Source organism: Manacus candei, unplaced genomic scaffold, assembly GCF_025592945.1.
Source record: "Manacus candei isolate 608988 ecotype Guabito, Panama unplaced genomic scaffold, ASM2559294v1 h1tg000034l, whole genome shotgun sequence".
NCBI classification, from domain to species: Eukaryota; Metazoa; Chordata; class Aves; order Passeriformes; family Pipridae; genus Manacus; species Manacus candei.
In genome coordinates, this window is record NW_026138082.1 from 5,886,165 (window position 1) to 5,900,772 (window position 14,608).

Sequence of the window (14,608 nt, forward strand, 5' to 3'; positions counted from 1 at the left end):
CTGTGTGAAAGCAGTTTATGGATCATAGCCATTTTTTTAAGAATATATTGAGTGACATTAACAGCATGATATGGCTTTTAACAGCCCTTTTTCATAATATGTTGCAGCCATCAAAACTCTGGTTGTTTCACTGTATGGGAAAATTGCCAAGTGAGCACCCTTCAGAGAATACCACATAACATTTTGTTCTGGATAAAGCTGTATTCCTTGCTTTGGTTTGAAAATCTGCTGAGTGATTATACCTCAGTCCTGTATAACCTACTGATCTGCATAACCAATAATAAACATGTAACAGTGCATCTGGGTAACAGACTGGGACAAATTCGTGTTTAGAAGCTGATTGAAGAACCACTTTCCTTTATGACCCTCGATTGCCAAGTCACCTTGCCCTGGAAGAGTCCTTGTCAATGCTGAAGGAAAATCTGTACTTGCTTTCATGTGTGCAACCCTTTGTAGAACAGCTTTCCCCCTCTTGGCTATGACAGACACCTGGAAGAGGCCTTTGACCAGGCAGACAGGTGCATTAGCAACCCAGGCTTGGTGTTGAGGACGAGGGAGAAGTTTGTGTGTACAAGGAAATTCATCCTTAATGTGGTGGCCCTTCGGGGGAAGGTTCGGCATGGGGGTTGGGGAAACGCCCCGAGGTGCAGGCGGAGTGGGAACAGGTCTCAGCCTCAGCCGAGCCCTGCGCACCCCTTCCGAGAGCCGCTCCCATTGGCGCTGGGCTGCAGCCTCGGCTGGCGCTTCCCCGGCCGCCGCTCCGCCCGCAGGTGGGCGCGGGGCAGGGCTGGGGGACGGCAGGGACCGGGCTCGCTGGCCGCCGCCGTTGCCAGGGAGCCCGTCTCCTTGTCCTCCCCGTCCCCACCCCGACCGCCTTCTCCGGTTCTCCTCCCCCAGCTGTCGGGGCGGCGGCGGAGGAGGAGGCGGAGGACAGCACGGATGATGGACGCGTCCCCGAGATAGCCGCCGCCATGAGCCAGCCGCCTGCAGGGGGCGCCGCCGCCGAGCCGCGCCTGCATCCCGAGGGCAGCAGCGGCAGGAAGCAGCCGCGAGCATCCTCGCCGGCCCGGGCCCGCGACACCGCCCCGCGCCCGCCGCCGCCCGCCGCCGCCTCCCGCGCCCCGCCCGCCGCCGCTGCCGCCGCCGCCAAAGCCGCCTCGGCGCGGCCGCTACAGGGCCAGGCCCCCCGAGCCGCCCGCGGTCGTGCCGCCGACAGACCGCCGCGGGGAGCTGTCCAGCCCGGCGCCGGTGCTGAACCCCCTCCCGCCGCCGCCGCCGCCGCCGGGAGAGGAGCCGCCGCCGAGGAGCCGCTGCCGCCGCCCGGCGCCGCCGAGGAGGCGCCCCCTGCAGGGGCCGGCGGGGGCGAGCGGGAGGGGGCGGCGGCGCCGCCGCCCAAGCAGTGGCGGGGGAAAGCGGGGCGGTCCCCGCTGAAGGGCGCGGGGGAGGCGGCCCCGGCGCCTCCATCTTCCTCGGGTGCGGGGAAGGGCCGCGGTGCGGCGGCGGGCGGCGGCGGGTACTGGAAGGAGGGATGCCTGCAAAGTGAGCTCATCCAGTTCCACCTCAGGAAAGGGCTGGCGGCGGCCGCCCAGATGCAAACCAAGGTCAGCAATCACAGCAGCAGCAGCGGCAGTGCTTCCTCCGCCGCCTCCGCGGCCGCCGCCCCAGCCGAGCCTCCCCCGGCCGCCTCCGCCTCCTCGCCCGCTGCCATGGCGGCGGCCGGGGCGGAGGGGCTGCGACAGGGCGAGGCGGGAGGCGACGGCAGGAGCGGCGGCCCCGAAGGCGCCCTGAGCCCGCAGCTGCAGGAGGAGATGCAGGAAGAGATGGAGAAGCTGCGGGAGGAGAACGAGAGCCTCAAGGTGAGTGGCCGGGGCGGTGGCGGGGGTGGAGGAGAACCGGGGCCGGGCGGGGGTCAGGCCACCTTTCCACGCCCGCGCCGGGAGGGACTTTCCCGGCCGCCTTCTCCCCCGGCAGGAACGCTGGAGGCAGCGTTAAGATGGCTCTGTTGTGGGGGATGTGGGCACTGTCGTTTCCCTGCTTCGTTGCGGTGCTTTTAATGAGCTGGGTTGTATTTACCTGCGGTCCCTGCGGGGCGGAGCTCTATGTTGGCTTCCTTCCCTTGTACGTGCTGACATTTGTGCTTTTGACCCACCTGTTGCGTCCCCGTCCCTTTCTCGCCCTGGTACCAGAATGAGATAGATGAGCTGAGAACAGAGATGGACGAGATGAGGGACAGTTTCTTTGAGGAGGATGCTTGTCAGCTTCAAGAAATGCGCCACGAACTGGAGCGAGCCAACAAGAACTGCCGGATCCTTCAATACCGGCTGCGCAAGGCCGAGCGCAAGAGGCTTCGCTATGCCCAGACCGGCGAGATTGACAACGAGCTCATACGCAGCATGGAGCAGGACCTCAAGGTACAGACATGAGCAGGTGTTGAAGGGAGGGAGAGCCTCAGATGGAGACACAACTGTGTTCTCAGTCCTCATGAGTCAGGCATTTCCATCCATTTCACTGTGCACCCAGTGCGCCTCATAGAATAGCAATGGCCGAGCTATCCTTGGTAATAGAAGCCCTTCCACTATGGAGATAGGCTATTTTCAGCTTCAGTCCAACCTTTTTTTGTAAAGATAATGTGCAAGAAATTATTCTAATGCAATTTAGGAACTAAAAGTTTTGGACCCTTTATGCTGAATGCAAAACATACCCTTCCACTGCGAAATGAAACCAAACTCACTGAATAGCTCCATTGACTTTGAGGGGATTTTGTTACTCTTTAGTAAAAGATTTCAAGGGATTGAATACTTACAGAGTCACAACATGAAACCCTGACGCTTTTGCTGTCAGTAAAAAACTGCTGTTACATCCAGCAAATCCAGGATTTTCCACATCCACCTGAAACCTTAGACAAAACCCATCAGATTTCAATGTGTAATCAACTGCATTTCATCCATAAAGTACGAATGAACCGCAACCCGTTGTTGAGGAGAAGTTTCAGTCCTTGTTTAAAGATTGTCATTGGTAAAATAACCATCATCTCCAGTCTAAATTGGTCCAATTACAGGGGAAAAAAAAACTTTCTTGAGGTAGTTGCAAGTTTAATTTCTGCTTCCATCCACTAGACTTTGAAAGGCTCCTGCTAAACCAGGACTTGTAAATTTTTTCAGTTGACTGGTCTCCCACCTTTTCTCATGGAAGTGTAGACCTCTGTATAGCAAATGCGAGCTTACTGCCTGCACTTCTGCCCAGGATTCTAGTTACCTATGGTGCATTGGATTCTGTGAACTGCAGATGATAATGCAAATTTAATACATGATTTGGAGTAAGGTAAATTTTAAACTTCTTTCTGATTGGTATAGCGGATTGAGAGTATGTTATTCCCAGGCCTGGTTTGGATCATCTTTTCTGAAAGTTTTCCATCTTGTCATCATTCTTATTAAAATTTCTATTTGATATTCCTTTTCTGTGCATAATCAAACCCCATGTTTTCTGTTGTGACTGTGACAGTTCTAAAAATACGACTGCCCACATGGCTCTTAACAAAGAGTGTTCCTGGCCAGAAGTGAAAACATGCCTTTGTCATGGGGATTTCTGTTCGAAACAAGGGATGTTCTGCACACTCAGAAAGATGCTTAGGTACTTAGTTGAGATATGCACCTTTGCAGGCAGAATTTGAATGTGAGCCTTCATGTTCCAAGTGAATATTGTGATTCCAGCTTATAGAGTTGGCTTCTTTGTTGGCTCAATGTTACTTTGTATTGGGAAGTCATACACATGCAGGTGAGCCAGGGAAGTGGTGAGAATACCTCTGCTGGCGTTCTTGCCTGCCAATATAGGAGATAGCAGCTAAGGCCTTAGGTTGAGCTGGACAAAGGGCTCACTTTAATTAGCATTTTTCCCATGGTTTTATATAACTATATGACTGACTCTTTGGGAAGGAATAGTGTTTTTGCAGAATGTTCCCAAGGATCCTGAATGTGTTCTGCTTTGGAGTAGGGATGAATGCCAGATTGTTGCCTAATAGAATTCTAGGTGCTGGCTAACCATAATAACAATTCATGTGCAGGTATCTGTAGCGTTCCCAACTCCTCTTCTGAAGAATGACTATCGAAAATAACATTCTTCATTTTGCATGGACAATATATTAGAGGACTTGATCCTTCATAGATATAGTCTTGCATGTAGCTGTATTAAAATGTATCTTGCATAACTGACTCCCATTTCCCATGTAGCCTAGGATGCTCTGTAGGATTTCCCTGCATTAATAGCTACTCCATCACATTTTGTGTCAAAACATTTGCTACCAGTAATGATATTTTAATTCGATTTTATTTACCTATCCAGGCTGTATCTATGGACTGAAGACAGATTCTGATAGGCTGCTGTTTAAAATATCCCCCATGATTTTCCATTTACTTTGATTGGACAACCAGATGAGCAGTTTAACACTAAGTGTAGGAAAAGACATCAATCTAAAGCCCTGTGGTGTGATTCTCAGCTCATTCTGTAGTCTCTTTGGAGTATGGCTATAACTGAAGTTCCCCTCCACTCATGCTCTCTATTGGGCATTATGTATCTTGAGTGCATGTGCAGTGGGGGAGGTTGGTGTTGTATCTGTAATTCACACACACTGGGTTTCTTGTCAGGGGAGGCTGAGTCACTAACTGCTACTGTTTTCTGGTTGGATTCTTCTAGGTTGATTCTTCTAGACTGCTTGCTTATGATTATTATTTTTCTTTAGTGTTTTAGTATGTCAAAGAAGTCTCCAACATACTAACATAAAGATCATTCTAGTCAAAACCATGAAGGATAGCTCACTGAGCTCCCCTAGCTAATGCTAAGTAGGATTAATTATGCTTTCCCATGTTCTAAAAAAAGCAGAAAATTAGGCTTTTCAAATCATGTGTCTATGTTTATAAATCACCACCATAACAGTGATTAGTGTATATTTAAATATTTTTGGTGTGTGATTATAGTTTCTAGTGGTTCTACAAAATGCAGTGCAAGTGCCTTGGAGGGCAAGATTCTCATTACTTTCTATGAAGAAGAGGAGTCAGATCTTGTCATATGCCTTTAAACTCTATTCCTGTGAAAATGCATTAAAAAAAAAACCTTAGTGTTCATTTTCATTGAAAATATTGGACATCATTTGGGTGAACACAAGGTCAGTAAAAATATTGTTTGTTCTTATTTTAATCTTAAAATGAATTAATTGTAGTGAATATTTAGATTAATTGTCCATGAAGGAGAGAGAAACTAGCAGAGTAGAAATAAACACATGCCCATTTGTAGTCCTATACAAAGCACAGTTAGGGAAGGCCTGGAGAAGATGGGCCCTGCTTTTCGATGCTGTTGCATGTCGAGTATTTGAAGGGCATATGCTTTGGTGCATTGAAAAACATGAACTAGCTGTGGTTCAGAGAAGATAGGTGATGCACTGTCTCCAGGAATATTGAAGGTCCTGTTTAACTGTGGATGTAACAGAACCTTAGAAGGAGTTGAGGTTTAGTGTCTAATGTGATTTCCAGAGAAGTCCATAGGAACAATGTACCACCTTTTGGAAGGAATTGCCTTGAATTTGGAATAATTTAGAATTCTGTCTGTGGATGTCCTTGTCTACATGGGTCCTTACATACCACTTTCATCAAAACATCCAGAATTAGCTTCTAAATGTTTGCTTAGGCACTAAGCACTGCAGCAGTAATTTATTTTTTAACCTTTCTTTTGATATATCATTTCACTTAGGTTGCAAAAGATGTATCAGTGAGACTTCATCATGAGTTAGAAAACGTGGAAGAAAAACGTACTATAACAGAAGACGAAAATGAAAAATTAAGACAGCAGCTTATAGAAGTTGAAATTGCCAAACAAGCACTACAGAATGAACTGGAAAAAATGAAAGAGGTTAGTGTTGCTATTTACTTCTATAGCAATTATTTGAAGATCTCTAATTCTTATTACTGAACTGTTTTTCTTCTCTAACTTGTTTTGGGGTCAAAAAATATGGCAGGCAAAAGTTGAAAGTTGCAAAGAGTGCTGAAGTACAACGTGGTGATTGGGAAGCTAAATACAAACTAAAATATTCTGTTTTCTAGACAAAACAGAAACCAAGTTGTGGCTTTGTTTTTCTTCTACAAGGAGGGAAATGTGACACTGATGGTAACAAGAGTTCAGAGGCTTTGATACATTGTACCTATGTAAAGATTCATGCAGGAAGAGTGCTGAAGTGTGTTAAGAGGCATCTATATTTACAGTTGAAGTTCCCCACATGTTTTTACAAAGACCGATAGTTTTTCCCTTGCTAATTCCTAGCAGGGCCTAGCAGGCACCGAGACTGGGGATCTATCCGCCTCTCCATCTTGTTCAGTCATGCTCTTTGGAGTTATCTGGAAGTGAGAGACTCTACCTGGTCTTTCAATCTAAGCACAGTTTTACATTGTATCTAATTAATCTTCAAAATTACTCAATTTGCCATTATATAAATGCAAGATACTGTGCCATTAAGTAAGCAGAAAATTGCATTACAGCAGTAATAGCTAGGCCAACAGAGATAAAAAAGCAGACAGTAAGAGGAGAACCTGTTGATTAAGAATGAGTTCTCAGAACAGCTTTTAGCAACAGCTCTCCAGTTCAGTGTTTAAAAATCAATGAATGCCACAGATTTTCACTTTTAGGAATATAGGCCAGTAGGAATGCCAGGGTCTTTGATCTTTTATGAAGCAAAAGAGATGTATTTCAGTTGTTAAGAACAACAGGAAATTTTTAGTTGCATGATAAGTTAGGGTATTTTTAGGAACTGCAAGTACTGCCTTTAAGTGATGTAGTATTAAAAATACTCATATGTTTTCTTTACAGGAACTGAATTTCAAGCATGTTAGTAGACGATTAACAGGTGGTTTACTCCACCTTCTGCTGCTATCCCAGATAATTGCAGATTCAAAAGGGCGTGAAATCTGAGCCTTATTCAGCTTTCCTCTCATTTCCCTGAGACTTTCTTCCTATGTTTTCACTCTGGTTTCTGCCATCAAAACCAACTTGGTTTCCTGGATCATTTTCTTTGTGAGAGCATGATCTTTCTGCAATTATCCTTGCAGCTTGTGCTTTAAGATTGATTTTACTCAGAATTTTTCATTATTCTTGTCCATTCAGACTCTACTTTCTTGTAGATCCTCATCTTTGGACCCTCCTGCGCTCTACTAGGTTGTACTGCTGTAAGCTTCTTTTGCCTTACTGCTTCTTACACATCCTCAGATTATAATGAAGTTTAATGCAATTTAATAGCTCATGTTCTTTGATATTAACCAATAAATAGGCTTCTTTATCCCCGTCATCACTAGTCACTTTCTCCTTATCCTGATTCTTCCCTCTGGCCCACTGTGCGGAACTATGGTTCTGTTGCTCTCATACTGTTCTCCAATTCTTTCTCTGGCTTAGGTGTTTACCCTTTCTGTTTTGCAGTTGGTATCAATGAAAGGATAGTGGAGACTCCAAAAGAGAGAGTGTCATGTTGAAACTAGGGGCTGTGCTACACAATAGTGGTTTTTGTGAAGCTGAAACAGATGGATGATTCCCACTGGCGCAGAATGGGGGCACTGAGCCAGAATGAAAAAATGGAGTAAGACTTGATACCATAGTAGAGATGGAGTGGACAAAGAGTCAGAAATATACATCCTTTTACTGAACTGGGGAGAACTGCCATGACCCATTATATGGGTCATCATAACTAGGCAGGAGTTTTCATTTATGTACTTCAAAGAGATTGCTGAGTCCGTTTCAGTAGGAGAAGGCTGCTTTTCAGGCTAGGACTTTCAGCACAGCATGGGGGAAGTTGGAGGATGGTACAAGTCAGAGAGAAGCAAGTTTGAAGCAAAGCTAAATTATTATGCACTTTGCAAACATGTCATGACTTGGGGGACCCATGGAAGCATGCTGGTAAAAAATACTAATTCTTACAGAACTGAAATTTAGAATCTGTGAAGAAGCTATGAAAATGTTAACGTGAAACAACTATGAAAACAACCCAAAGCCATGTGAAGTGCATTGGAATTTTTCTGTGACAAATAAGTTTTCTTCTTCTGTGGCAATCAAAGGTTTTGTGCATCTTAAATGTCATTGTCAGATAGTCATAATATTAATTTTCTGTTTGCTTGTGAGTTATTTCCTCTAATTTCGTGGGTTTACAACCCTTTCTCATTTCAATACGGTCATTATAATCAATGGAACCTCCTACCTAGGGAAGTTCTACTCAGCATAGATAGAAATGAATGGAAGATCTTTTGTCTGGATTGCAATCTTCACTTTTTTGAGGTTATAATTAATGGCAAAGTTAATCTCCAAAGACAATGAGCCATTTTTGTTTTACAGCATAGTAACAGTGCTCAGAATATGTAATGACTGATTTCTGCACTTTTATGTCATTAAATGTATTGCAGAAACACAAACATTTCCATTCTTCTTAAAATCTATTTATGCATGACTGCCATGGGAAATTTGTTCTTCTTTTATAATGAACAGTGTGAGATAGCATAGAATAGTTAAAATAAGACTTAATAGAAAATGGAAGAAGCAGAAGTACAATTTTTTATTCGGTAGTCTCCAGGGCAGGACCAAAGCCAAAGTTCTCTCTGTGTGGATTCTCAGTTGTTTTAAAAAGCATGGAGACTTCACTGGAAACTTGTATAAAAGATAAATGCTAGCAGATGTGTTTGTGTAGAGTCAAGTCTAGAGTTCTTCAGTGAACATTTGTGTGAATATAGACATGTGAATGTATTTGTCCATTAATACAGAGAGGTAGTTGCTGTTGGCTCTCTTGATTTGGAGCTTTATTTGTATTTATGGTAAATTTCACGACAAATCAGAAATTGTTGTTGATGGCAGCAGAAGCTTGCAAGCATCCGGGATTTGGAAGGTGTTCCAGCAATGCATACATTCTCTATCAGCTACTTTTACATTCAGTCCCCCAACCTGCAGCTATTTGATTTAATGTTTTTCCTGCGTATGTCCACACGGATGCACGAGATTTTTAATCTGTGTTGGTTTTATTTGTAGCAACTGCTGCTGATTTCCTCTTCCTCCTACTGAGAAACCAACAATAGCTAGATGTAATTTTTCAGTTATATAAAAAGAAGTCAACGTGTTGTTAATTAATTAATGTTCATTAGTTTGTTGTTGACTTTTTGGCAAAGCTTTTGGTATCACAGTACGAACCAAGAGTTCATTCGTCTGCTATAGCTATGTAGGAAACTCCCAGTTAGCTGTGCTTTAGGTTGCTTGTTGCGAGGCAAATGAAGTAGGGGGAAAATATGACAGATGTACTGAACCCTGGTCTTTACAAATCCTCATTGCAATGCAGACATGTAATTGCAAGAAGCTCAGTGTTTTTCAGGGACATACATCTTTCTGGATAGCGCTCCAAACTCCGTTCTTACGGCCACTTAAGGGTGATGTTGCCAAGCCACCATTTTCTTCTTCTTAGCATAAGTATTTGGTCAGAGATAGAACTTGTGATAACCATGGCTACATGGCACGTGAACCAGAGATGTCTTTTGTCCCTTCAGTTCAGACTGCAGGCAGAGGAGTTTATGCCTCCCTGCATGGGTCTGTGTTTTGCTGGAGTGGTGCCTGTCTTGTCAGTCTGTCTCTTTGTACACTGCATGGAAATGGAAGAAGGCAATATGGTCTGGGGAACTGGACATTGGAGCTGGGAGGAAGAATCTGAATTTTGTTCCTGATTTAGATACTAACATGCTGCAGGACCACAGGAAAATAATTACACTCTTCTGCTTATTCTTGCAACCTTCGCCTGCCATTTAAGCACAGATTAGCTCTCTACACCTCTCTGAGTATTCAGGCTGCACAGAAATCAGGAGGGTAGCTGGAAATTTCACCACAAAAACTGCTGTAAAAAAACCCCACAAACAAACCCAAATTCCACTCTCCCCTTCCCCCCCCAAAAAACCCCTCAAACAAAACACCGAAAACCCAAAACCGGAAAGCTGTGTAAGAACTAGTAAGGAGTGTTCTGTCCCAGTCCTCTTATCACCAATACCAGCTTGCCCAGCTTGTCTCTGATAAAAATTGAGTATCTTTTCTGTCTGTCTAAGCCCCTTCTCCTGTCATTTAACCATAACCGCTTATTTCAAGTCTTTCATCTATTACTCACAAAGCCTCAAATTTTCCAGGTTCTCTCACTCAGTCTTGATCTTGTGTCTGTTTTTTCTTTTCTTCTTTTTTTTTTTCATATGTGTGGTAGTAGTGGCTGTTTTGCTGTCTACTGGTTCTTAAGTCCTAGTCTTTCCTTCTCCTCCACCATTCCCTCCTTCCCTGTATCCTTCCAACTCCTCATTAGTATCCAATCTCCTCTCCAGATTTCAAGTATATTCCAGTTCATTCAGCCCTTATTCTACTTCAGATATATTATCCGTATTTCTTAGTTACAACTTCTCTCTGCTGCAAAATTTGTCCTTTTCCCCTGATTCTTCCACCCCCTCATATAAATCTGTCAGCTTCCTTAGTTTGTTCTGTTCCTTTCCTTATTTCCAAGCCTTAGCTCTTCATTTTTGCATCTGGAGTGAGAGCTGTGGAGGATCACTCACTGTGCTAGGAGATAGCAGCTATATCACTGTGAGCAGTGAAGGGAGGATTTCTGATTCTAATGTCTAGACTCAGCTTTATCTAGACTCTCATGGAACAGCAACCACAGGACTAGTTAGGTTTTACCTTCTGGCCTGGAGTTGGAACATGATCTGGAGAAAATGTGCAGATTGATAGCTGGGGTGGGAGAGGGTGTGGTAGTTCATAAATATAGAATTTTCAGCAACTTAAACTGGTAAGTTCCAACAAATAATTAACTGGTAATGTATAGGAATGGAAGATTTCTGAAAGGTTATGTCATGATTTTATACAATTAGAAATGTATAAACACAAAAATGTTCCGGAACACAGACATATTGGAACTTCTCAAAAGAACAGTTGCTACAATAATTTATTATGAGCAAAAAAGAATGTTTTCATCTTAAAAAAATATGAATATTTTTGCTAAAATTTTCCAAAAGATATTAGCCATATTGATAACTTATTTCAGGACAGATGTTTGGCGTGGAAAATCTGCAACATCTAAAATGTAGTGAGATTGCAAGAAACTGGAAACAAGTCTCATAATGACTGGTGGTTTGCAGCATTTCCAATGGGCAAGGCAACCCTATCCAACAGCAGTGCTACATTTTTGGATGCTTTCAGAACTTTCTCATCTGGTACTTGTCTTGGTCCCTTCTCTCAGGACCTTAAACTTCACCACCTTACAGTCTCATAGTAGGCTGCCAGTGCTACCATTGGCCATCAAACCCCTGACCAATGCTTCTTTATTTGCAACAAGTAATTCCCACAGCTGACATTAATCACCCGTGGCAAAAATTGTCTTCAATCCATTGCAAAAATCACATAACTTCTAGTGGTCTGAAAAATGCTTCATCTATTTTCTCTTATGCATCAAGTGGGCAGTAGAAGATACTCCAAATGATGCCACCATGCTTCTCTGTCCTCTGATTCGTGCCCATAGCTCCCAGTTGGCCCATCCATCACCTGTTACAAGACAACACCAAATGCAATTGAACTGCTCTTTTGTGTAGAGCAAAACCCTTCTTCCTCAACCTTAGAGTTTTCATCAATCCATTGCTGTACTCCAGGCATGTGAGTTATCTTGACAGGTCTCTATGATTCCAGTGAGGTCATAACTGTGCAGATATTCATGGACTTCTAGCTTCTGTTTGTTTCCCATGCTGCATGCATACAAGTCACTGGAGATGGATATTTGGTTGTTCTGCTTTGAAAGAGAAAGTTTGAGTCTCCTCCATCATACTGTCTACCAAGCACATCAAAATTGCACCTCATATTTTCATTTTTCCTCAGAGTTAGAGTCTCATTTTAAACAGCTGGTAATGAAGGGAGCAAGGTCAAGGCAGAGTGAGATGAGATGCTAGTACATCTGCTGATGTAGCTGCTCAGCCTCACAGGCTCAGAGCAGTAAGCAGTACTCTTCGGACAGTTACGGTAATTTTCTTGCTCCTGGCACCAGATGGCAGCAGGGGAGGGTTTAATAGGGCTCTCACCAGTCCAGCTCCTTCTCGGGCCTTTTGGAGTACCCAAACACTAAGTGTATCAGCTACACTTTTACTAGTAGTACCGTTAAGCAGAGAGTTTCCATGATCTGGAATTTCGGTTTGTTGCCTCACCAAAATTCAATCTGCTTTGGTGAAGAGAACAATAGGATAATGAAAGGGGTTTTTAAAAAGAGATGAGAAATAGTGTCTGCCTGAGTTAGTACAGGAGAAAGAAAAAAAAGTTCTCTATCTCTAAGCACAGCTAGCTCAATGATTTTTGAGCACCACATTCCAGTAGATGCATAACCCCTGGTTACTTTTCAGACTTGCTTGTGTGATATTCTGTTACCCTTGGTATCTTGCCCAAATATTTTGTTTCTTTAAAAGCAGTACTCTGCAGGGATGCTATTCATGATCTGTGAGGGTGTGATTCTGACATACTTGCTCAGAGCACACTGTGATTTCACAGTGTGTGAGTGAGATATGCAGAGTTTGCATCAGTTTAGTTCTTTGCATATGAGAAAAGAATCATAATGGAGAAAAATGTTAATCTCTGTTACAAAATCTGTTGTAGCACTTCTCTGAAAATGTCGTGCCATAAATAGGGGAAAAAGTGCATTTTAGAAGCAGTTTGCACTTAAACTTCATAAAATTAGATTTTAGTTATATATCAGCCATCAGCAATTCACATCAGCTATTTTCTTCAAGAGAAAATAACCAAATTAAAACTAAATAGCCTGTTGGTCAATAGTAATATACTCCAAAACATATGTAATAAATAGTGAATGATTCCAAAGAATAAAGCTCCATAAATATCTTATTGTGAAGAGATTTGTGAGTAAAGATGCCTGGAGGTGCTATTCTTCTGTCCTTCAAGCTGCTGTGCTGCTTTGTGAATTCCTATTGAATTGTCTGAAAATTTGCAAGGATGTGTAAAAGGAGTGGCAGGATTGATGACCAGTTGGAAAGTAATAATGAAAGCTGGCAGCTGTAGTGAAAAAGAGTATATCTAGAACAGGTTTAAAACAGAAACTAATTTAGCCATCAAAAAATAAAGTCTGATTTCTTCTTTTGAACCTGTAAGCATAATGGTGCTACTCTGGTTTCATGGGAACATGGGAGTTCCTTCCTTGTGTCAGAATCTTACTTTGTTTTCCTTCATTTCTGTAATAGTTGTCAGCAGCCTTAGATTTGCAAGCTATCTGTCAAAGGTGTTATTGATATTATATACAGTCTTCGGATAAAATCAGAGTCTCTTTGCAATAAGGTGTATTTTAAAGGAAAAAAATAATGACTGTCTTCAAAAAAATCCCCTAACTAGAATGGAAACATAGAATAAGAGCTGAGCTTCCAAACATAGAAGCTATGTTATAAAGGACAGGATTCCCAACATCATGATCTCGAGCACCTGAGGCTTTTTTTTTGCTTGGATCATGCTTCTCAAAGTTTTCCTTTGCTACAGAATTGCTTCCATCAGTCAAAAACTATATTTATAAAGTAAATCAGGCTAAAGAAGGGTCTGCACACTGACAAGTGATTCCTTGTACATCCCTCAGATGGTTTTGACCTGGATCAGCTACCACTGCTTCAGTGCTTGGGCATAATTTGGGGTCTAGGCTGGGTCAGAGCTTATTCCTGATTGACAATTTGGATATGGTCCTGTTTGTTTGAAAGGAAGCTGTAGGGAAGTTTAGCTGTATTGTCATCATAGCTGAAAGGAGACTGAATTATGAAATGCCAGTTGGCATCGGGTCCTGAGAACAGTCCCTGACCATTTAATTTACTAGTGTAAAAACTAGGCAAAGGTTCTCTGACTTGGTATAGAGCCAGATGAGATGGCAAATGAGATGAAGAACAGCAAGTCCAGTCTTTTGCTGCCATATGAGTTCCCACTGCTGAGAATTACTTGGCAAGGGGCAATCATCAGCAGTGACAAAGCCAATATAGCTGGCATTCCCAGTTGTCTGTAGGAATAATGGGCAGTGTGGTAACTGTGGTGTAGGTGGTAACTGGTTACCAGAGAAAATAGTTTCTGGTCATGAACTCACCTTGGGGCAGGTTGTAAAAGAGCATTTCTCTTGCTACAGACTTTAGGGTATGACTTTCTAGAGATCTAAAGGAGAAAGAAGTAGGTAATCTCGCTACTGACTTCACTAAGATTGTCAAAATATGATACCACATTAACAAATGGAGGAAATTTGGGGAAATCCAGTTTTACAGGGCTCTCTAATGGTCCTTGGTCACAGAAGACAAGTTTTTGGTTTTGTACTTCACGGTCTCAGTATATTTTTACTCAAATGGACATTCAAGTGTCCATATATGTAATTTAGACATACAGGTACCAACTTGATTGCTCAAATGAAAGAAAAAGTTGCCAGGTAACTTAAAAATGAACTCCCTGGTTTAGCTGGCTTTTCAATAGCTATCATATTACCTTTCACGGTTGTATCCACAGATAGTACGTAATCCACACTTGTTCTTTTGTTGTTGTTTTGCTTACATTTTTTTAATAATAT

At 43.0% G+C, this 14,608-nt stretch overlaps 1 protein-coding gene across 11 annotated transcripts in view; it reads left to right on the forward strand.

Annotated features, from left to right (window-relative positions):
• Nucleotides 1-897: 897 nt before the first annotated feature.
• The window catches only part of SOGA3 (SOGA family member 3), a 52,998-nt gene continuing 39,287 nt past the window's right edge, over nt 898-14,608 (forward strand). For 10 of the 11 annotated variants that reach the window (XR_007905245.1, XM_051792167.1, XM_051792168.1 and 7 more), the window contains exons 1-3: nt 906-1,856; nt 2,187-2,411; nt 5,740-5,898. Coding sequence is in view for 10 of the 11 variants with exons in the window: in XM_051792167.1 (XP_051648127.1) it covers nt 972-1,856; nt 2,187-2,411; nt 5,740-5,898 (1,269 nt within the window). In the remaining variant the exon portion in view is untranslated. Of the gene's footprint in view, nt 1,857-2,186; nt 2,412-5,739; nt 5,899-14,608 lie in introns of all 11 variants that reach the window. The other variant, XM_051792162.1, reaches the window with a different exon arrangement.